Source organism: Talpa europaea, assembly GCF_964194135.1.
Source record: "Talpa europaea genome assembly, chromosome: 6".
In the NCBI taxonomy this organism is placed as follows: Eukaryota; Metazoa; Chordata; class Mammalia; order Eulipotyphla; family Talpidae; genus Talpa; species Talpa europaea.
The window spans coordinates 6359231-6383378 of NC_140072.1; the positions used below are offsets into that span (position 1 = coordinate 6359231).

A 24148-nucleotide genomic window follows, 5' to 3' on the forward strand; every position below is an offset into this window, starting at 1 on the left:
CTTAACGGCATGGTAGGAGCTATTATCTCTGGTGCTCACTCTAGAGTGGTTTTTGGATTGTTGGTCATAACTTTTAAATGTCCAGGAGAAAACATTCGTTTTGAAAGTATGGGGATTTGTATGTGTAGGAGCTCGTTTCCATGTTTTACATTTTACATTTGATTTAGAAAAAGATTCAGATGCTGATTTGAGAAAGTCATGCGGTTTGGCTTCCTTTGCAGGATGGGCTTCTTTCTCAAGGGTACTCTGATTTCATAAATAGGATGCATAACCAGATTCCTCAGATCACCTCTGATGGAAAAAGACTGCAGGTATGAAATGGCTAATGCATCTTAACATACATGTAGGCAATTGTTATGTGTTAATGCCATTCTTTTTGGCTTACATTTACATTTAGTGTCTTTGGATTAACTTAATTACTGTAGAAAACATTATTACTGAATCAATTAGTACACCCAAAGGAAATATTCTAAAAGGCTATTTTTAGAAATAAAGGAGATGGGAATTTTAGGAAACTACTTGGGTGTTACAGAAGACTAAGGGAAAAACCCTTAGTAGTTGTTTCTTTCCACCAAGCATTTAGAGTTTATATTTCAGACTATCTGCACTGCTTCCTATTTGAAGGAAAAATAACTTGAGCTGTTGAAAAACAGTTATTTCCTTAACGATTGTTTCTTAAAATATTGCTCTAATTTTCCTCATCCTTCTTAAGGAAGAATTCAAGAGCTAAAGGTTTTTAAGAGAAGGGAATAAATAGTAGCGTATGATTCAAGATTCCAGAAATCTTTTGATGTTGTTTAGTTTTTGTGCTCCCTTGAACAGCTGGGAGGTGAACTCACCCCGGGCACACCACTAGTTGTTACTGCAGAGCCTGGAGTGGGCTCCCCTGGTTAGCATCCTCCGTACCCACATCCATATTCATATGATGGAATTATCATAAAAGAGAAAAGTTATCTGAAGTTGGTCTTTTCTGTTCTTAGGTGATTGTCTGCTCTGCTACTTTGCATTCTTTTGATGTAAAGAAACTTTCTGAGAAGATAATGCATTTTCCCACCTGGGTTGATTTAAAAGGAGAAGATTCCGTTCCAGATACTGTACACCATGTGGTTGTCCCAGTGAACCCCAAAACTGATAAACTCTGGGAAAGGCTTGGGAAAAACCACATCAGAGTGAGTACTTTACAGTGTCAGCACTGATGTAGAATAAGGAGAGCACGTGTCAGCTAGCTTGACCTTGGTCTCTTAGTGAAGCTGAAGATATTTTGCCTGAGAAGAGAGAGTCTAGCACTTTGACCAGCAAATTTTAGGCTTTTAAAGCAACAAATAAGGGATGGTCTTACCTTCTGTTTTTTTCTCTGTATAAAGTTACTCTTATGATCAGTCTTGTTAGGGTTATAAATAAATAGTCTTACTGTATAGATGACCCCATCTCACACACAGTGGTTCCGTGTTTAGCATTTTAGTGTCCCCTGGCGGTGCCTCCTCCTAAAAACCAATATCACGTGTCTATCTTGGCATTTTCCCACTGTTACTAGATTTACCTTTTTACCTTTTTTGCTTACTTATTACAAGAACACATTATTGTCAAAACCACCTTTTCATTTGTATTATTCCATTTAAAATTGATTAGCCTTAGACCTACAGTTAATAAAGCTTTTTTCTGGATCTGAAGAGTGGTTTTGCCTACAGACTATACAGATGTGTTGGAAATGCAGCCCAAAGATGGATAGAATTCGCTGTTAAAGAAAGTGGCACCTGCTCTGAATAATTCCCTAACGACTTCCCACCCCTTTTTCATCCTTACTTTTTAATAGACGGATGAAGTGCATGCGAAGGATAACACAAGACCTGGTGCTAACAGTTCAGGTGAGTTCAAAGAAAGCGTGTTGAAAGATTTTGAAAATGAATTGGTTTGTCCTGTTGAATTATGCCTGACTATCCTCAGGAAGGATTTGAGGTGACTTATAAAACTAGAACAGGAAATTTGAAAATAAAATTGTAAAAATAATAAAGAAATAAGGAAAGAGCTTACACCAGGTAATGTAGAGGAATATTAATCATTGACTTTAAACATTAGACTCTTGGCATCTAAATTATAAATATTTGGGATCATAGAATTCTCACTGATATAGGAAATGAAGACATTTCTCTGGTGACAGATTGCATATTAGGTCTCAATTCCAAGAGAAATGTAATAATAGAATTTTCATATCAGGAAACTGGGTAACAAAAGAAAATGTCTTTAGCTGCTACTTTGCAAAAGAGACAGAAATGGTTTTGAAATAGTTGGATTTCTTTTCTGTGTGGTGAAATAATACACACAAGGAATTTACCATTTTAACTATATCTGTGTGTGTGGTTGAATCAAGTACATTTATACTCAGCAGCTCTCACTACCATCCATCCATTTCTAGAACTTTTTCATCTTCTCAGACTGAAGTTCCATGCCATGAAACACCAAGTTTTTTTTTTTTTTTTTTTTATAAATTTTATTGTTATATTCCCCATACAATTGCAGCCCCCCATTCTGACCCCAATCCCTCCCCTCCCGCCCCCGCCCCCCTAAAAGTGTCTCTGGTTCATAGTTTTTTGTTGATTTTGATTTTCACTTTCTTATAGTTATTCATTTTCCTGGTCCCTTATTTAAGTTTTCTAGATTCCTGCTATGAGTGAGACCATCCGGTATTTTTCTTTTTCTTTTTGGCTTATTTCGCTGAGCATGATCCCTTCCAGCGCCATCCATGTTGCAGCAAATTGCATGTGTTTATCTTTTTTGAATGCTGAGTAATATTCCACGGTATATATGTACCACATCTTCTTGATCCAGTCATCTATTTTTGGGCATTTGGGTTGTTTCCAAAGCTTAGCTATTGTAAACAGTGCTGCTATAAACATAGGGGTGCAGGTGTTCTTTGGAATTGATGTTTCTGTGTCCTTTGGGTAAATACCTAGGAGTGGAATTGCTGGATCATATGGAAGCTCTATGTTTAGTAGGTCCAGAAATCTCCACACAGCTTTCCCCAGTGGTTGGACCAGTTTGCACTCCCACCAACAGAAACACCAAGTTTTAAAAAGCCTAACATTAAATCCCATTTCAGTGAAGGTGCTTCTCTGCAGAGCTGAGGTAGTTTGTTTCAGATAGACAATGTTTCCCAGGCTGACAAAGCTGTGTCAAGGTGTAAGGGTGGAGTCTAAGGGCCCAAAAGGGTCTCAGCCACTAGGCTGTATGCCTGACAGCAGGTGTCTCAAGTGCACTCCAGGCCAGGGCTAGACTACATGTGGTTTGTGGTTGATTTCAAGGTGACTTTTCTGAAATCTTGATTGAAGAGAGTTCCTTTGATCTCTGTTTTATATGAACTCCAAACGTATAGGTATATGCTCAGCTAGCCTTGTTGGCGAGCAGCAGAGACGATGCTAATTCAAAACAATGTATGTTACCACTGTTTGAGAAAGCATTTTATAAAATAAAACTTATTTCTGCTTCATACATTTTTCCCTATAAAAGATTTGCTGCATTTATGTTATAATTAGAGGTGACCAGAAAGACCTGAGAAATAACGGTGGATTACAAAATTAGAATTTTGCTTTAGATAACTGAAGACTAACCGTATCCCAGCTTCACACTAGATGGTGATGACAGGCATTACTGATTAGCTTTGATGTTAAGATTTTTATCACATAGAGTAAGGTGTGAACTTTCCAGTGTTTAGGGACTTAACCTCAGAAGAAGTATGATTGTAGGTGTTTCTTTATTCCATCTCCTAGCATAAAAAACTAACACAAAAATTAACAAGTATGGATTATCTTAACACTTCACCCTATCTTAATATTTCTTGTCTTTGTGAAAATGCTTTCATGAAAACAGAGCTGTTTAGCTGAGTTAAGCAGTAAGTTTGTGACTAACTATGTGTGTTCATGATAATTTCAGATTGAAATTGGTTTTGTTGTTGTTGTTGTTGTATTCAAGAGATGTGGTCTGAAGCTATTAAAATCCTGAAGGGGGAGTATGCCGTCCGGGCCATCAAGGAACACAAGATGGATCAAGCAATTATTTTCTGTAGGACCAAAATTGACTGTGATAACTTGGAGCAATATTTTATGCAGCAAGGAGGAGGTAATATTTCCTCACTTGAAATAAATTGTGTTTATTTCCTCATTTAATAGATTATTAGTCTCATGTTGATGCAATCTAGAATGCACGCTCAGAATTTATAAAATACAGAATTGACAAAATACACTGTTGGTGTATTAAGTCTCTCTGCTGCTGCTATGCTTTAGCATATGCTAAATCCTAGGAAAAACAAAGAGAATTTTCCATCTTAGTACAATTTCATTACAGTGAACATGAATCACAGCATTCTATAACTTTCATTGGGAGAAGGGTGAAGTTATCGGATAACTTTAATGTTAAAATTCTAAGTATAATCATTAAATGATAGAATATGTATCTTCTAAATCAGTAAATGAAAACACATTACTCTAAAAAAAAAGAGGCAGAAAGACATGAGGAAATGTAGATGGATAGAAATGACAAGAGTCAGGTAGCTAGTGGAAATGTATGTAAATGTGAAGAAGCACTATAATTAATATGTAGCAGTGGAATAAAGTCTTTTGTTGAAAGGCGTAGCTTGTTAGGTTAGACTGGACAATGTCTAGCTGTATGCTGTGTACAAGAAACCAAAACCCTGAAAGATTTTAAGGAAAGGGGGTGAAAGTATTTATATCAACATAACCCCAATCAAAAGGAAGTTGGTTTAGCTATATTAAAATAGATACAATAGACTTTAAGGCGAAGATGTTGCTAGAAATAAAGAAGGTTACTATACAAAAATAATCTGCAGTGAAGGTTTAATAGCCTAATTTATGTTGTTGTCACTTCAGAGATACAAGCTAATGTGAGAAAATACCTGTCGTAATCAGCTGTAGGGAAATACCAGATAAAAATCACAGTGTGAGACGACACTATACACATCAAAATGGTTAGAAGTACAACTCCAAATTTTGATAAGCAACTAGAACACTTATATGTTTTTGGTGAGAACGTAAAACGTAAATGTAAGAACCATTTTGGTAAAGGTCTTGCCGTTATTTTTAATAAAATTGAGCATTGCTGCCTTATGACAGCAGTTCAACTCCTAGGTATTCATCCAAGATAAGTGAAAACAAAAATATGTCTAAGAACGGTGATAGTAGCTGTATTATAATGAACCTAAATTGAACACATAGTAAGTCGCCAACAGTAGGAGAAGAACTAAACCAAGTGTGAAATGCTTATCCAGTGGAATACCACTCAGCAGTGAGGGAACCAACAACTGTGGATGAATCTCAAACATGCTGGATGAAAGAATTCTTCCACAAGAGTATATACTGTATGATTCCATTTTTATAAAGTTCTAGAAGAGTCAAAAGTACCATGAAGGGAAAAAGTCAGAACAGTGGTTGTTCAGGGAGTGGGGATTCACTGAGAAAGGAGGTGGGTATTTCGCGGGGTGATGTTCTCGTTATCTTGCCTCTTTAGTCTTTTTTTTAGAGTAATGGGCTCTATGTACATAGACGTGTGGATGTGTAGTTGTCACAACCCAGCAGATGTGCACTTGAGATTTGTACATTTCCTTGTATGTAACATTTTTACCTCAGGGAAAATTAAAAAAAAAAAAATTAAAAACCCTAAACAAACATTGTACTCTAGTTAATGATATGCATCCTGAACTGATACCTCTAATTTACATTGAAATGAATCAGAAATACAAAACTGAGTTGATTGAGGGATAGAGGAGTGGATAGCTAGGCGGTAAAGCAAGTATAATGAATTGTTAATCAAAGAACTTGGGCAGTAGGAATATCATTCATTATTCACTCTTTTTTTTTTTTAAACATTTATTTATTTTTATACAAGAATTGGGGTACAGGTCAGAGATGCACAGGTGGGGTGAGAGGATTCACCAGAGACAGTGTGGGGAATAGAACAGGCAGACGGACCGAAGCTCACTGCTGAGGGGAGCAGCGGGTGAGACAGGAGAGATCTGTCCCACCATGTGGGTTTCTCTCTGGCCGGCCGGGAATCGAACTTGTGCTGCAGTGGCTGCGGATTTCTTCATAGGTTTCATCTTAACCCCTGCGCCACCAGGGAGGCCCTCATTATTCACTCTTAGGATTCTTCCTTTTTGCTATGTGTTTGTAAATATTGGAAAAATATATTTTAAAAATTGACAGAGGTACAGGTAACAGAAAAATCCTGCTCTCATATGGGGAAGACTTCTAACACCTCTCTATACGTGCTGTGTATCAAGGAGACAGAAAACTCAAAAAGAATATAGAAAATTTGAACAATTTAGAAATTTGAATCAGTGGTCACATAAAAAATGTGTTATGTTTTTCATTACAATGAACAGTTCATTAATTTTTTTTTTTTTTTTTCAAATTCTTGGCCCACAAGTTTCAATTCTTGACACTTACCAAAACCACTTGAGTTGAGAAGGCAGCACGACCTCGGCTGCATGTCTCTGGAGTGGACCTTCTGGCTGGCTGTTATTTTACCTCTGCATAATGAGCACTTGCCTTAGTTTCTCTGAGTGGTTATCCTTCTAGTGTGGTGTTGCCTGGAGTTCTCGAGTGTAGCTTATTGAACCTGATTTACAAAGAATAGTTGGATGGCACAGTGCCCATTCTGGGCCTTCTCACCGTGCCCAAAGGTCCCGTGGAGCCCCGGAAGACTGCTTGCCATACTCGGGTGCGGGCTGCACTGTGGTTGCCTGTCTGGTGAAGAGGTTTGTTTCTTAGGCTTGGCTGCCGCTGTGCCTGCCTCTCAAGCAGCACCCTTCACCCTTCCCATGTGCCGCTTCCCACGTGCTGCCTGCCTTGCTTAGAACCCCATGAGGAGGGCAGCTCGTGGGCGTGGCCTTTTTAATAAAGGCTTCAGGGTGCCCGTCTTGATTCTGCCAGAAGTGCTCTCTTTTGCCTATTTTTGGTTTTTCACTTTAAATGAGATATGTGAAGTTCCTGGTATGCACATTTACTTTCTTTTTGCCTGTGTCTATTCCTGTAGATCAGGAAAACGACCTTAAAAGTAAATCTGTTTTAATGCTCAAGGGCCTCACTTAGTGGCATTTGCCTCTGACAGGTACTTTATGGCAGGTCGGGGTGTAGCTTTCCTGTAATTACAGGGTACCTGTAGTCTGAATTTTATTGTTTTTTTTTTTTTTCACATTCTCGTGTATAATGTTTTCCAAGATTAACTGTTTAATGGACTTTTCGCTAGGACCTGATAAAAAAGGACACCAGTTCTCGTGCGTCTGTCTTCATGGTGACAGAAAGCCTCATGAGAGAAAGCAGAACTTGGAAAGATTTAAGGTATTGCTATTTAATTGACTGCATTTCCTAATGCTTAAGAGAGGAGTTGTGTTTCGTTTTAATCAATTTCAGCTAATATTATTAAAACAATTCTTGTGCTAGAAATTTCATAGTATGTCATGTCAGGGCAGGACATTGTTGCCGTCCGTGTCGAGTGGTGGCTTTCTGGTCCTTATCACACAGCTCTGCTGTAGCGAGTTTCCCATTAGCAAAGCTGTAGGTAACTTCTTTGAGGTAGATATTTCAGTTAGACCATACCTGTGAGCATTTTTTTTTTTTAAAGATTTATTTATTTATCCATAAAGAGCTGGAGTACAGGCCAGAGAGGCGGGGGCTGAGAGGATTCACCAGAGACAGAGTAGGGAACAGAACAGGTAGACTGACTAAAATACACTGCTGAGGGGAGCAGCAGGTGAGATAGGAGAGGTCTGCTTTGCCATGTGGGTTGCTCTCTAGCTGGCCAGAGATGGAACTCGGGCTGCAGAGGCTGCAGACTGCTTCATATTGCGGTGCTTAACCCCTTGTGCCACCAGGGGGGCCCCAGCATTTTTTAATAGCTTGTAGTAATACTCAGAACTAATTAGTAGACAGCTGTCAGCATGGCTTTGTAGGATGAGACATATTTTGAATTGTTTGGAGCATACGTCCCTGTGACATGCCGGTAGCCCCAGAGCTGGTTCTGTCCCCCGATGTAGGGGAGTGAGCTGGGGCCGTGTGCAGCTCCACCCATCACATTCCCCTCCATTTTCCTTTGTGCTCACCCCGCTGTGGAGGACAAGTAGCATTTTATCTCAGGCCCATTGTATGAAAAAGGGGGGGAGTGCTGGGCTTGGATGATACTGACATGCTGACCATAATTGCATTCTGAATTTATTTTTGATGTAAGGATAAAGGTAACACTTACGGTTTTACCTTTCGTTCTTGTCTTTCTTGTGTTACTAATCTGGAATTCTAGAGAGAAGCTAAATTTTAGCAGTGGTCTAGTATCTTTGTTAGAAGAAAGATAAACAAAAATGAATCCCATCATTGCTTTATTCACCTTAAGTATGCCAGCAGATTCTAACTTAAGAATTCAAGACATGGTCCAGTGAATTATGAATATCTAGATCTCTAACTTGGTAGTAGTAATAGAGGGTCTCATTTAGTGGAAAGGTAAGTATTTGTGTTCTTTTTTTGTATGCAAAGTAATAATTCTTTCTCTTCTCTTTAGAAAGGAGATGTAAGATTCTTGATTTGTACAGATGTAGCTGCCAGAGGAATTGATATCCATGGTGTCCCTTATGGTAAATAATAAATTTTTTTGTATGCCTGCAGTCTGCATTTTGTGACGTTTAAAGTAAACCGTCTGATATGTTTGAAAATTTTAGAAACTAATGGCAACTGTTAATGTTCATTTTATTTGCAGTGATAAATGTCACCCTGCCTGATGAAAAGCAAAACTATGTACATCGAATTGGCAGAGTGGGAAGAGCAGAAAGGTACTGCCGTCATTTCTTTTCTCCTCTTGAAGCATCTGCGCTTCAGGGATGAAGTCTAATAATGAGCCTTCTCCAATCTTTCAGGATGGGTCTGGCCATTTCCCTGGTGGCAACAGAAAAAGAGAAGGTAATCTGTTCCGAGCTGTGATGTGTCGGTGTGTTGTCATTTCAGGTGTTGGAAATAAAAGTAGGTTTGTCTTTTCCATTTATGTTGAATTTGGTTGCCTATGAATATGGACGACTTTTTTCCTGTCATGTTTTTCTCTATATTGAATGAAGGGATAGTAGTGTGAGGTGTGGGAAGGAGAAATATAGAACATGATTTTCTCTAATAGCTGTAATATAATTTTTTTTCACCAAAAGTATTTAAACCCTCTCTGGCGCGGCACCACAGGTGACTCGTGGCCGAGCAGCTCGCTCTGCTGGCATGACGACACAGCTGCAGAGAAGCTGCGAGGACACGGGCTCCCATGCTCATCTCCCGGCTGGGTGCTCGCGGGCCTTTTGCGCTGATCTCTCACAGACACATTTGAACTTTGTTTTTTGACACAAAGCTTGATATTGCACCCTGGTGTTTGCCTGAGGATTCTTTTCTCTAACTGATAGCCATTTTAGAAAACCTTTGGGATTCTCAGAAAGAACGAACTTGGAATCCCTAGTTCTTGAGCTGCCGGATGGGGGGCAGCTGGGGCTCAGGGCGTACCTGCAGGCGAGTTCTCCTGGGCTTTGAGGACAGACAATAGCGAAGAATTGAGACCACAGACATCTGGCACGTCTGGTCTCCAGCGCGTTCCCATCTCCCTCTTCAGGTCTGGTACCACGTGTGCAGCAGCCGCGGGAAGGGCTGTTACAACACCAGGCTCAAGGAGGATGGCGGCTGCACCATCTGGTACAATGAGATGCAGGTAACACTCGCGGAAACTGGTGGAAATAGACTGCGTTCGCCCACAGAGGGGTGATCTCAGCTTTGATCTATTGGTCAGTGAGAGGAAGAGGAGTGGGTAGTTGAGGATGTTAGCTGCGATTTGGGAATTGTGACCTCTGACTTCATCTCTTCAGGAATCTAACTTCCAGCCACACTAAATGTGACAGCTTCCCTGGGCGTATTTAGTGCTGCTCAAATGCAGCTCTGTCAAAATGAGATTTTTATTTGCAGATGCATTCATTTCTTCTCCCTTTCTTAGTTGCTGTCTGAGATCGAAGAGCACCTGAACTGTACCATTTCTCAGGTCGAGCCAGACATAAAAGTCCCCGTGGATGAATTCGACGGGAAGGTCACCTATGGCCAGAAGAGAGCTGCTGGCGGTGAGCTGCCGATTCCGCTCAGTTCTGTTCCGTTTTTAAATGTGACTGTGTCCTTTTGGGCTTCAGTTTAAGAGATAGTCATTTCATTATGTTAGGTGTATTTTTAGCATATTAATCATTCCCTTCTTACTCATGACATCTGGCCCTTACCTGTCTTGTCGCTATTTCTCACCATGATCCAAATGTGAAAGAGGGCGGCCACTCAGCTGTTTCTCTTGAGGTGCTAGTGTTCATGGGAAGAGGGGGTCCTTCATGGCGTTGTTAGGGAATGAGTGTGATGGTAAATTTGAACAAAGAATTGACGACTGACTAAACTTAAGTCTAATCCAACATATTACTCCCTTTGCTTGGCTGCCCTTTGCTCATTCCTAAACATTTTTTTTTTTTTTAAGATTCACATTAAACTTGTGGTTTCCAACCCCCCAGGAAGAGGATGGGGAGGGGTGGCAGGGTATTGGGACAGCTGTTAGTGAGGCCTAATTGTTTTATGTGGATTTAACATTTTCAGAACTCAGAGTTTTGGAGATAACTTGCCCAGTAGTACATTTTTATAGCTAGAAGCAATGTTTACACTGATATAATTGAGCCAAAGTATTGCTGACAAGTTATTTCAGGCATGTCACTTACATCACTGTGATTTGTGTGTGTGGTGCAGGTGGAAACTATAAAGGCCACGTGGATGTTTTGGCACCTACAGTTCAAGAGTTGGCCGCCCTTGAAAAGGAGGCGCAGACATCCTTCCTGCATCTTGGCTACCTTCCTAACCAGCTGTTCAGAACCTTTTGATTTTAACACACGCTGAATGAGATTTGAATAATAAAGGTCTGTAGTCTTAAAACTCTAAAACAGTTGTACTGCTTCCAAGCAGCAGTATTTATAGTAACTCAGCGATTTATGCTAACTCTTGCATGTCAAGAAACATTAGTTCTAGGGACTCTTCATAAAATGGCACCCTAATGAAAGTAATAAATATGATTACTCTATTTTCATGAAGGGTTGAGTTTTATTTTAATACTGGTGATATTGTTTTCTTCTTCTGGAAAGGTATGGGTTCTGAGGCAGCGAACCCACGTGGAACCGCTGGGTGAGCATCCTCGGGAGAAGCTCTTCATAGAGAGTGGTCCTGATGGGGGCAGTATTGAGATGGGGGGGGTAGAGGCTAGGGGAGGGCTGTGACATGAAAGAAAATTGGAAGCCAGGAAGTGTTTAGGAAGAAAGAAAAGGTTCTGTGTCCATGTGTCTGACTGACTTGGTGGTGGCGAGGGTGAAGATGTTTCTGCAGGCTTGCTTTCTTTCCCAGGTGATACGTGTCTTTAAAGATAAAACTAATCTACTGTCCTTACAGATCTTACCGTTAAATGCAGTTCTTTGGATGGTATTATCTCTGAATCGCTTGCCTAAAATAACAGAAGGGGCAGAACAGACGTCATATACCCATCATCGAACTGTTCCTTTGTATCTTTTGACTCTTTGCTTCCAAGGCCCTTTCTTTGGGAAGCCCCTCTTGCCCTAGAGATTCAGTGAGAGCACAGGCTATTATCGTTTCCTGTATGATGGCTTTCAAACCTTTTAACACTGACATATTTTCTTCAAACAAAATCTTGACTAAAGCTCAACATAAAAACAGTGGGAAAATCATTACCATGAAACTATTACTGGAACACTGAGTCATCGTTTGTGTGAGATGATTATGAGGGAGCCCTTCTTTCACGTGTCTGTAATCGGCTTTCTTTGTGATGGCCTCCCATTAGCACCCTGAAGGCTGTGTGAGGACAGCTCTTTGCAGTGTTCACCAACATTAACCACTGCTTTAGTCGTGAATTTTCAGCCAACATAATGCAAAGGAATACTTAAGTCGTGGAGCTGAAAGAAATCGCCCCGATCTCGTTCATGTCCTGGCTTTACAGGTGCCAAAGCTGAGTATAGAGGCCACGCGTGCGTCCCAAGGCCTGGCTGGTGGAACTGGAGCGAGAACTTGAGTTTCCTAGCGTCAGCTTTCCCTCTGGAAAATGATTCTCAGGTCCAAATGGGTAGGCCAGAGAGGAATGCTGGCTCGAGCTAGGTGGCTATGGGAAAGGTTAGTTGGCTTTGCTCTCGGAGTTACTGTACAGCTGGAATTACCCAGGGAACAAACAGGGTTTTGTAGAGAGAAAGCAACCATGTACCCAGAGCCTCAGAGGGGTTGTCCGGAGACCCTCTGGCCCTTCCTGCCCCATAGCCCTTAACCTTCTCTTTCCTCCCCATTCCTTCAGGCCTCTGGATTCATGCTGCAGTCTGGTTAAGAGGTGGTCAGTGAGCCAGGAGAAATGCTAATCGCCCCTTTTCCTTTTAGAGCTAGAACCGCCTCAGTTTTCGTCGTTCCTAGATTAGCTAGCTCGAGACTCTCCCAGGTTCCGTTCCGTGGGGCATGCGTGGGAGTGTGTGTACAGACTCTGGGTCACGGAGGTTGGCCTTCCAACCTGCCCTATCCCCGCTCCCTTAGACCGGAGCCTGGATGTGGCACTAGGGACCCAGCTTCACCACTGGGCCTACTCTGGGCAGACAGCAAGGCAGTGGGAGCTGCCGGCCAGGTTGGGGCTCCCAGTACAGTGATTGGACCTTACCTGAGCTGCCACATATTTAGAGTGCAGAAAGCACTCTCAGTCCAGAAGATGTTGTACTCTAGCCGTCAAATGTTAGTAATTCTGACTCACAGCTCCTGCCTTGTCCACGAGGTAGCGTAAGGTTTATAAGTGTGCTCAGGTCTCATGCCTCTGTCTCTATGTCAGTCTCGGCGCTGCAGAAGTGCTGAGACCTGTGCCACCTCCATACCCCTGGACAGGGCCTAGGTCTGGGGTGTTCTTGCTCCCTGCACTGTTCATTCTCTTGGAAGCGGCCCTCAAGCCTTTTGCGGGGGTCACACTTTCATGGCCATCGAAGTGGTTTCGTCTTTGGGGCTTTTTTTTTTTTTTTTGCTATTTCGAATTCAGTAAACCTAAGTGAGCTTCTCCAGCTCAGGCTTCTGCATTCACTGTCTTGTTAATCTTAAAGGTACTTGGGCCTCTCATTAGGACAGGTGTACTTGGGAGCATAGAAAACCAAAGGAAAGGCCCACATGCTTTCAGTGTCGGGGCTATTTCCTCAAGAGAACTGATTCTAAAGGACTCTTTAACTGGTGGTGGTAGTTAGAAGACTGCCTTTCTGCACCTCAGTCTTATTATAGCTTTCCCACTATCAACAGAAGTGAGGGTACGCACTCCTCCCTGCTGCGTACTTCCAGCCCCGCTCCCCCGGGAAGTCACTGCCAACACTTTACTTCTTTTTCTTGTAATTTTTTTGGTCGACAGTTTAGATCTTACTGTATGTACAATTTTACATCTTCATTCAACTTGAGTATTTTTCTGTGTGTGGTTTATCTAACCGTGGCTGCTGCTGCTCATGAGCATCGGGGGAGTTGAAGATGTGAAGCTCAGATGTTAGGCCTGGATGAGAATCCATCTGTGCCCGTCCCAGCAGGGTGGCGGGGGCAAGGCTGTTAGCCCCGTAAGCTTTACTTTTTTTTTTTTTTTTTAAAGATTTATTTATCTATGCATACAAGAGCTGGGGTACAGGCCAGAGGTGCGGGAGGTAAGAGGATTCACCACAGACAGAGCGGGAAACAGAACAGGCAGACTGACCAAAGTACACTGCTGAGGGGAGCAGCGGGCGAGTCAGGAGGGGTCTGCTGCACCATGTGGGTTGCTTCCTGGTCGGCCGGGGACTGAACTCATGCTGCAGTGGCTGCGGATTGCGTCATAGGTTGCATCTTAACCCTTGCGCCACCAGGGAGGCCCACCTTTACTTTCTTTGTTTATCAAAATGGACTATTTCCCGTCATCAACCCTCATGTCATGCATTCAGCAGAGGTGCCGCGCTCCCACCGCATTCCAGACCATTCGCGCTGTGCCACACCCCGGCGAGACACCACTGTCACTGTGCGCATCTTTGGCTTCTTTCTTTCACGGCATCCCCAGAAAGCGCATGATGGCATTCAAGTGGATGGACCTGATGATCATCTTCCAGGGTCACTACCAGATTGCTTTCAGAGGGGGTGATGTCGTGGGTGTTCACTCTAGCAAGGTGGGAAGAATTTTGTCATTTATTTTACAAACTGAAATAATACGCGGTGTGTCAAGTTAGTTTGAGCAGCATCCTCGCATGCCGTGTGAGTTGGTGCTGGGGCGTGGGGACGGGCTTCTGTCTCGATTGCAGCTTCACACAGGGCTCCTCACCCTGCATCCCACTCCTGCTCCCCCCATTGTCACCCTACAGCTGGTGAGGACCCAGACCTGTAAATATTTCTTTGTTCATGTCTTTCTTTTTTTATTTATTTATTTTTAATAGAGGCATGTTTTATTTTATTTATTATTTGTTTGTTTGGTTGGTTTATACATGCACTGGGTACAGTCAGAAGCGCGGGAGGGTGAGAGAATTCACCAGAGCCAGAGCGGGGAGCAGAGCAGGCAGAAGGACCGAAGTACACTGCTGAGGGGAGCAGCGGGCGGCAGGAGAGGTCTGCGCGCCCTGTGGGACCCTCCTCCGGTGGCCGGGGAGCAGCCGGGGATGGAACCGGCGCCGCAGAGGCCGTGGGCAGCTTCGCAACCCAGCGCTCAACCGCTGCGCCACCGGGGAGGCCCTCATGTCTTTCTTTTTAAAGGTAGAAATATGTGTGACAACGATTGAAAATAGCCCAGATTTAAAAAAAAAAAAAATGGTTTCCAGCCAATTCTAAATGGGCAAAACCATTTATTTACGTTTCTCACCTTATTCTTCTGACTTAAAAGGGAACTACGTACTTTATTGTAGTTTGAATGAAATACTGTAAAATAGGAAAAAATGTGTAGATAAAAACATAAAATGAGATCTGGGGCAGATCTTATGTGATAATTTTATCTTTTCCCGATAGATGCTGACAATTTTAAAGTACTCCCGGGGGCTTTTTTCCAAGTGAGCCTTATTTGGGAGAAAAAAGAATATTTGTTAGAAGGGAAAAAATACAGTGGAACAGGAAGGAAAGGGAGGGATATTATTTTGCTACTCCAGTGTAATTGACAGAGGATTCCTTTGGGGGGAGGTGTGGAAGGAGAATTTTTGCTGTTGTTTTCCATTCTATTGATCTGAATAATTACCTTTCATTTAAAATCACCAAAAGCTGTAGTCTTTCTGACAGTCCATTCTGCTGGTCAAGTGTTGAGGGGAACTTGAAAGAAGCTGGAGTCAGGTAGACCTGGCTCTGGTCCCAGCAGCAGTTGCTGACTGCTGGTTAGCTGAATGGCATATAGAGACTATTGGGTGTAAGGCAGGACCCAGGAATCTGCATTTTAACAAATTCCCAGATGACCATGATGGAGATGGACCTTGAACCACAAATCAGGAAGCACTGCTGTAGATAAATGGCTCATCAGGTTTTTATTCTCACTGCAACCTTTCACCCTAAGACTTAGGCAAGACGATTCAAATGGACATCCAGAGCCAGGCGCCCGTACTAGAAGCAGCCAGGGCCGGTCCACTGGCTTCATATCCAAGGTGAACCCCTCCCCTAGGCCAGCGGTGCTCGCCCTGGCTGCAGGTTAGGGTCACCTAAGGACCTTTCAGGGAAAGTAGCAGTATCTGCGGTTTGGGTCTAGGAGTTCTGGTTTATTTTTTGAGTGGTGCCTGGGTGCCCCGGTGATGCTAGTGTTCTGTCAGGGTTGAGCTGCTGTTTCAAACTCAGCCTGACTCTGGGTGTTTCTCAGTCCTTTGGTAGACTGCCGCGTGCCCTGTGCACGCGCCCAAGCCAGTGTGTGTCCTGAGGTTGAATACGGTTTAGGTCCAAGGGGGAGCCCTTCCCATCATACAGTGCAGGGGAGGTGAACCTAAAGAAAGACTGATAAAATGATAACATAGATTATTTTGAGAAACAAGATTATTTTTAAACAAATCATGTAGCCAGATGAGCTTAGTTTCCTTCAAAATAGTCACTTTGGGAATTCAGACAAATCTCTTAAGAATGCCTTAATTTTCAAAATCCACTTGTTTTTCTTATTTCTTGTTTTAATCATCATCACATTAAAAAAAAAATCCCATTGCTTCAGACAGAGTCTCTTGGTAGGCCTCTGGGTATCATTGTTCAACCCATTGTTTTACCTCAGATCTTGCTCCCCAGCTCCATCATTCGGCTTGGTCGGCAGTCAAAGGTTCTGACGGGCGGTTAGCTGTGTTTCCTTAAATCACATCCCGAAGGATAAATATTTGCTGCTGCCCAAATGGGGCCTTGAAAAGGCGGCTGGCAGTGGGTCTCTGCAGGACGATAATTGGCTGGCAAGGACTCTGCAGTTCTGTGGGGTGGGTCAGTGTCTCGAGTAGAACCTAGCATGGAAATTCCTGATCAGGGCAAGAATTGCCCACGCGAGGTGGAAGTCAGAGACGGCATGTGGGGATGGGGTCAGTTGAGGGTGGGAGCCGTGCTGTCTGTTCGGGAGCTCTGGTTTCCCTTTTACACTGTGATTGCCTTGGTAGCCTCAAATGTTAGCTAGTTAGTGTTAGCCCCTGGGCTGTTTGTATGACTTGGGTATTAAAGGAGGGCCCATGTTTGGACAAAGGATGTTGGCAGGCATGGGAGAGGGCTAGGACCCCATCCTCTGGAAAATTACTACATAAGAAGGAAATGGAACAGTGGTCTAAACTGAAGCTCAGAGGTGACAATCAGGGTAGCAAGAACCCCCAAGAATTCTCAAGACTTGTAGGAAAGAACTGGCTAGCTTGCCATCACACAGGCTGGAAAGCTCGAGGTATTTTGTTTGGCCTCTGAAGGCTAGCAATTTGGAAGCTTTGGATTAAACCCATGTCATTAAATACTGTTCACTTAAAATATCAGTGTTAATTCTAGTGGTTGTAATAACACACCATCATATGCTTCCATCCATAGATTGTTACTCTTTTTCCCACAGTTGGCTTGCTACTCCACACCAAGAGTGCTTTCATACAGAACAACCCAGTGCGTGGGTTCTGCCCACACCAGCTCTTGTGGGTTTGTGGTTTGCCATTTCCTCCTTGAGTGCACCAGGGGGCGCTAAAGTCACACTGGTGAATGCCCACCCAGCCCTAAACACTTAGGCTGGTATATTTTTACCACTTGGGGTCACTTAAGGATTACCTGACTTCCTTTTTTTCTGCTAAGCAAATCACAGATTCACAGGAATTATTTCCCATTACATCTGTCAGAGTCTGTGGTCTCTCTTTCCTGGGTTGTGAGGGCCGTGTTTTCCCCTGGTCGCCCCCACAGTTTGTACTCCATTAGTGTCTCCTGTCACAGAACGCTGGCAGGTCTCCCGCAGCCCCTCTCCAGATCCCACATTGGGCGCTCTCTGTGCAAAGAGCTTCCACATGTCAGCGCTGCCCTGGTGCTAACTGCCATCCTCATTGCCATCCCCAGAAGGTGGAGTGCTTCCCGGTCCTTTCCTGTGATTCGCCTGCCTCCAACAGCTCAGGTCTGAGTGAAGTGAGGTGGGCCCACTCACCTTCCTGCCACTCACCTGCTGCTCTAGGAGGCAGGCCTTGCCCTTGAATGCCTGGCAGAGATCTGTGGAATGATCCCCGGTGGACTTCCCACCCGTGAGTGGGGGTGAGGGCAGGATGTGTGGCCTCGGACATCTGCCCAAACGGTGGGCCCCGTCATTTCACAAAGTAGCTCGTGGCGACTCATTCAAAAAGCCAAAATGGCGGTCAGAGACCCAAAGGGACTGTCTTCCAGAATCTCCCTGCTGGCCTGGAGACTTCCTGGGATTGCAAATTGAGGACACCTCACTGGGAAGATGACCAGTTATACAAACCATCCTTTGTTTTCCACTTTTCTCCCAAGATTACCATTTTGGGGGATGGTGTAGAAGTAGGGGTAGACTGGAGTCACTGCAAGAACAGCCTTTTCTGGTATAATTTAAAGCTACAACAGGAACTCATTTGCTTCAACCATTTTCAGTTGATAATTAATCCATGGCAACCTCCATTCAAGAACTTGGAATGGACCTTTATTGCCTTAATTAAGTTCGGGCTAACGTGGACACATAAGGACCTTTAAAAATTTGGTCCCAGACTTCCTATTCTTGTTTCCTTTATTCCTCAATTCCTGTTCAACCTGGTCTCACTTTCTCCTCCATAATCATAATAGTTAACATTCATGAATTACCCCTTCATTGTGTATCAGGTATTGTTCTAAGTGTTTATTCATCTTAATGCAATCCTCATAGCAACCCCAAAAGGTAGGTTCTATTTGCATTTTCACTTTACAGATGAGGAAACTGAGGCCCCAGGAGGTCAGTGATTTGCTTGCGATGACATGGCAGTCAGCTGTGGAGACCAAATTTGAATAGAGGCACGTCACCACTACACACTGCTAGGTTTTGCTGCTGGGATTGCCTGGCTGCTGTTGCCTGCCAGAAGGCCCTCCCACCTTCCCCTTTTCTGTCAGGATTCCACCCATCCTTAGGGACCTGAGTCACTTTACCTCCCTCAGTGGGGGTGGTGGCGGGGTGGGCAGGAAAATACCATGTTTTTACATTTTTGAATACCAGTCACAAGCCAAGTATTTTATATTCTCCCTCATGTAAGAGCCAATGTTCTCTCTTGCACATCAGCAATCCAAGACCCAGACAGATTAAGTCCAAGTGCTAAGGTTGAGTCTGTCAGTTCCCAGAGTCTGTGCATTTCTGTGCTAGGCTCTGCCTCCATGAAGAAGCCTTTCCAGCTTTGCTCTTCGTCTTGCCCTTTTCACTTTAGATTGCTCTTGATTGTTTAAAACTGTTTCATGGCTCTTTCTGTCCCCAGTATTTTCAGATGGACCCAAAGCAATCCTAGGGAAGGGTTTCTGGATTACCCCACATGCTATTTATTAGTTTATTTTTCATAATATGGAAAAAATTGTCAACTTACCTGATAGCCACACTACTTCTGTGGAAACTGAGACCCAACACAGAAAATACCTGGTGACCGATAACCCTGAACAGGAATCCTTATTTCATGGTCTCATTCAGGACAGGGTGGAAGACAGGACTGCTTTCAGTAGGGAGATAGAGCCTTTAGATTCTTCAAGGAAATCGCGACCAAAATATGAGCATGATTTTGAGCATATGGAGGCCCAAAGCTCCAGTTTCCTATGGCTGAGATTTCAGTGTTATGGTGGACTGATACTTGCGCAGAAATATGTGAATTCATCATGGTTATTTTTGCAGCATTGGAGTTGGCAAGCTTCCAAGTCAAAAACTTTCTTCCTTTGCAGTGCTCGGTTATTTGAGGCTGGATGACTCACTTTGTGTGACATCCTCTTGTTTTCCTCATTTTCCTCTCATGGGCCCCCTCCTACTTGAGGGGATTTGTGGGGCAGGGAGGGACTGGAAACTCCTTTTCAATTTTATGAACATTTGTTGGGGAGTCATCTTGGCCTCCTCTTCTCTTCCCCCGACCAGGCAGCTCACTTCACCCCAAACCTTTTGTTCCTTTATCATGGCATTCATATGCCTCCATGTTATTTACCTACTTGCATGTCAGTGTCTCTTCCTAGATATGGTAGATTTGATTTCAGTATCTTTGGTACCTGAGGCAGGGTCTGATTCAGAGAAGGCAACTTAGCAAGCATTTATTAATTGGGAAGAAAAAAAGGAAGAGAGGAGGGAGAGAAAGAAGGGAGTGAAGATGAACAGATGGATGGATGGATGGGTGGAGACAAGAAACTGCTCTGGGGCCTCCCTGGTGGCGCAGCGGTTGAGCGCTGGGTTGCGAAGCTGTCCGCAGCCTCTGCAGCACCGGTTTGATTCCCGGCCACCGGGTGAGGGTCCCACATGGCACGCAGACCTCTCCTGCCGCCCGCTGCTCCCCTCAGCAGTGTGCTTCGGTCCTTCTGCCGGCTCTGCTCCCCGCTCTGGCTCTGGTGAATTCTCTCACCCTCCCGCGCTTCTAACTGTACCCAGTGCTTGTATAAGTAAATAAATAAATCTTAAAAAAAACTGCACTGAAAGAATTTTAGACATAGCTAGCAAAATGAGGATAAGAAGTTAGAATTTGTTAGCTACTTAGCTTTTATTTTTTGGATAGGAGAGCAACATATCCTGAATGTAAGACGACAAAAGTAGAAAGATTCTGAGCCTCATCTCTTCAGGAAGCGTTTATGTTTTACAGGCAAAAATTGCTGATTTAACCCAGAGCCACTTGGTTACTTTAGAAGGAATCCTTCACCACCACTGCGCCATGATCTGTCAGTTCATTCCGAGGCACGCTATGCTTTGTGTTCTCTATTTCTGTGCCTCTGTAGGGCAGACACGACCACTTTCCTCTAAGGAAGCTGAGGTTCAAAGTGATGACTTAGCAATTCACTAATACTGGTTGACAACACGAGTACCCCACCTTCTGCAATGGATAGAACAACCAGACAGAAAATGAACAAAGAAATTGAAGGCTTGAAAGACACTAACTTGGCCTAATGTGTAGCTCTAGAATCCTACCCAACGAAAGCAGAATACACATTCTCAGATGAACAGGGGACATTCTCCAAGATAGTCTCTCTGGTAGCCTCGCTACATTGGCAAAGATTATGTCCTTCATAATCTTATGTCCTTCAATCACAATGCAGTGAAGTTCGAAATGAATAACAAAGAAGTTTGGCAAATTCACAACTATCTGAAAATCAGACCACATGCTACTAAACAACCAGTGAGTCAAAGAACAATTCGAAAGGGACATTAGAAAATGCTTTGAGACAAATGATGTGAAACACAATGTAGGAAATCTTACGGAACGCAGGTAAAGCAGTGCGTGGAGGGCGCTTTTTAGCTGTGAGTGACTATAATTAGAAAGAAAGATTGCACATCAGTAATCTAACCTCCCTCGTGAAAGCATTGAGAAATTTCAGAGCAAATGAAACCCAAAGCAAGAAGGAAGGGCATAATAAAGATTAGAGTGGAAATTAGTGAAACAGGAACCAGAAACAATAGAGAAAATGAACAGCCAAAGGTGTTGCTTTATTTTTTTAAAGATCAACAAAAGTGGCAAACCTTGGCTAGAAAGAGGTGAGGTCATTCCCAGCATGACTTCAACAGTGAGCGGCAGAGCCAGCATCCCGAGCTAGGACCCTCTGATGGCAAAGCTGGGTGGGGGGGGGGAGGGGCTTTGAGCGTCTCAAGGACCGGAGCGTGTCTCACTCATCTGTGCGACCACAGAGCCCTGCTCTGTGCCCAGCACACGCAGGGGCTTGGGAGATGTTTGCTGAACTCAAATGGAAAGTCAGCCTCCTCCCCATCCTCAGTGAACCATCTGTGTGAGATGATAAATTATGCTTCCAATGTAGATCGGGCTGAATTGCACTATTTCTGATGAGAAACGCTGAAAACAGCAAACTGCTTGTCCTTAAAAATAAACTCTTCAGCTTCAAGGATTTGGCCCAGAAATGAACCGTGTTACAGCTCAAGCCCCAAGATTGAGTTTATTACCCTGGAGCCAGGGGTGATGGGGTTTCTGACTGGAGTGAGAAACCTGATCACCTTGACCTGGCCCCCGGGGTGCGGAGTCGTGTTCGGCTCCCCCCTTCTCCCCTCCTGGTTACTGGCCACACTCGGGGAGCAGCAGATCCCGGCCAGCCCAGGATGCGGAATCTCAGCCCCAGACGGATAGGGTAAGAACAAGGGTTCGGCCATGGCACCCCCGCTGCGTCAGCCCAGGCTTCACGTGGAGCCCAGCTCCCTGACATTTCATGAGGGGTGAAATGTAAAGAATGTTGACTTTAATTAACCCAAGTGCACGTTGATATGTCGGGAAAGGCTGGGGGCTGGGGGGAAGGTGATCCCGTGTGGATTATGTCCCAGAAGGCCACCACGCATTCCGGCTGAGTGACAAGGCCACCTGTCCTGGGGGTCGGGGCCAGCAGATTGCCTTCACAAATGCCACATCTTGGCGACGCGGCTGCTGCGGGAGAGAAGCAGGGTTCCGTCTGTTGGCCTATTTTTCGGAAGGATGGGAGGAAGCCCTAGAAGTTGGCCATGGACTCACAGTGGGCAGGGATATGAGTCCAGGGTTTTGACTCCGGGGGCACCCCCTGCCTCTCCGGGGCCGGCTTGAGGACTCCGTCTCCAGGACTTTCCCATGAGGAGAGTGTGTGTGGCGTGGGCGGAGGCGGGCCCTGTGCGCACCCATGTGTGTGATTTCCCCCGGCTTAAAGGTGACTCTTCTGGAAGCCCCAAATGTGGAATTGACCCTAAGTTGAAAAGAAGATCTTTTTAGAGCAGGAGCTTTGTTCTTGTGAATTTTCTGCCTCGCCAACCATGGGGAATGTGAGCTGGGGAAAAGTCTGTTAAAGAAGCTGGTCATTCATTTCAAGGGGCCAAGGAGCTATTCTGAAGGAGAAAAGTCTCCTCGTTTTCTTGGCCTTTTTCATCCCCGCGGGCTCTGTGGCAGGAGCACATGGGGGAGTTACTCTGGTCGCCCCCAGCCCTGCCACCTGCTGTGCAGGGACTCACTGGGGGGAAAGGATCAGAAGTAAATTTATGGAAATAGAACCTTGAATTCATACTTAATAATGAACAATCGAGTTTCCGTACCATAAAATGAGGAAGATCATACCTGTGTTTTCAGAGAAAATGATGACCCAGCACTGGCATCTGACCCATTGTAAAACAGCTCCCTCTGCTATTTCTGGTCTCTGCGTCTGCAACTTAGACCCTAGAATGTCTGGCACCCTGGGTCACGCACTCACAGGGCTTGGCACATAGACTTAAGAACTTCCTCTTATAAATAGCATGAAAGAAATAACTTATCCATAAATATTAGTGTAAAAATTGGTGACACAGCACATCAGTTTGAATTCGTTTGAACTATAGCATATACTCAAAGTAATGGTAAATTAAACACATAGAATTTATTTAATTTTTAAGAAAGTGTGGAGGCCGCCAGCCTGGAGCTGCAGTAGTTGGTCCTCCACCGTCCAGGTTCCTATCAGCTTTCTGTTCTGCTGGACCTAGATCCTGGCGTCATCTGCAAGGACGCCTCATGATCTTCGCTCGCAACTGGAGCTCCAGCCGCCACGTCTGCGTTAAGTACAGCAGGAAGAAGTAAAGAGGGGCCAAAGGGGAACTCCCCACCTGATTGTTACCCTTTCAGCAAGCCTTCCAGAAATTTGACGCAGCACCTTCTCACATCTCAGTAGTCAGAATTTTGATTCTAATTTGAAATACTTGAAACCTATGTCCAAACTTGAATTTATAGGGGGTCTCCCCAGCCACTTTCTTTTCTTTCATCCGGGAATATTGAGGATCTGTGTCTAAGTCAGCATGGAAAGTTGGAGATTGAGGAGGTGACCACTGCCCTCTGCCACATGCACTTTCCATATTTGACGGTGGGTCGTGTGAATCTGGTGTCCATGAGTGTGGGTTTTCTCTTTCATGAGAAACTCATGATGTGACTTCTCATTCAGAATTCATGAATGAAATTTATTCATTCACGAGTCGTTTATTCTTCATTCACCTGTCCGGCCCAGGCACTGGATTGGGCGCTGTGCACAGGTAATGATCGCCTCTCACTGCACTGGAGATAGACATGTGGCCAGAACACAAGCAAGAGCCACACATGTGATAGGGCAGAGAGGACCCAGACACCAGGCCCGGCACCAGGCCCAGCTGGACGGTCCAGGGAAGGCTTCTCGTAGGGGTGACAGTGGCGAGGTAGTGTTTTGAGATAAGGAAGGTTGATGTTTAAAGCAGGTGTGTGTCAGCTGGCCCACGACGCCGCACGGCCCATGACAACGACAAAGCCCAGGGGATACCCTCTGAGCAAGTTGTGCTTGGCTAGAGGGTATGAGGAGAAAGTGAGGGTCTAAATGTGCATCTGCTGGGACCCTGCAGATTCCAAGAAGCGGGAAACTCCACCCAGACTGGCTCAGGCTGAAAGGGGAACCATCAGCCCACGTGGCTGAGACACCCAGGCAGGCGGCCCCAGGTAGGCCTTGATCGGGCGGCCATGGCAGGGTGAGAGGAGGGAATA

The 24148-nt window shown here is 44.3% G+C and overlaps 1 protein-coding gene across 1 annotated transcript in view; it reads left to right on the top strand.

The window, feature by feature from the left end:
• The window catches only part of DDX1 (DEAD-box helicase 1), a gene marked incomplete at both ends in the record, with an annotated part of 30436 nt that extends 19518 nt beyond the window's left edge, over positions 1-10918 (top strand). The window contains 11 exons of the mRNA XM_084236004.1: positions 222-311; positions 981-1169; positions 1814-1865; positions 3967-4113; positions 7258-7349; positions 8560-8632; positions 8755-8827; positions 8912-8954; positions 9637-9732; positions 10012-10132; positions 10788-10918. Coding sequence (XP_084092130.1) covers positions 222-311; positions 981-1169; positions 1814-1865; positions 3967-4113; positions 7258-7349; positions 8560-8632; positions 8755-8827; positions 8912-8954; positions 9637-9732; positions 10012-10132; positions 10788-10918 — 1107 coding nt within the window. The remainder of the gene's footprint in view (positions 1-221; positions 312-980; positions 1170-1813; positions 1866-3966; positions 4114-7257; positions 7350-8559; positions 8633-8754; positions 8828-8911; positions 8955-9636; positions 9733-10011; positions 10133-10787) is intronic.
• Positions 10919-24148: the final 13230 nt, after the last annotated feature.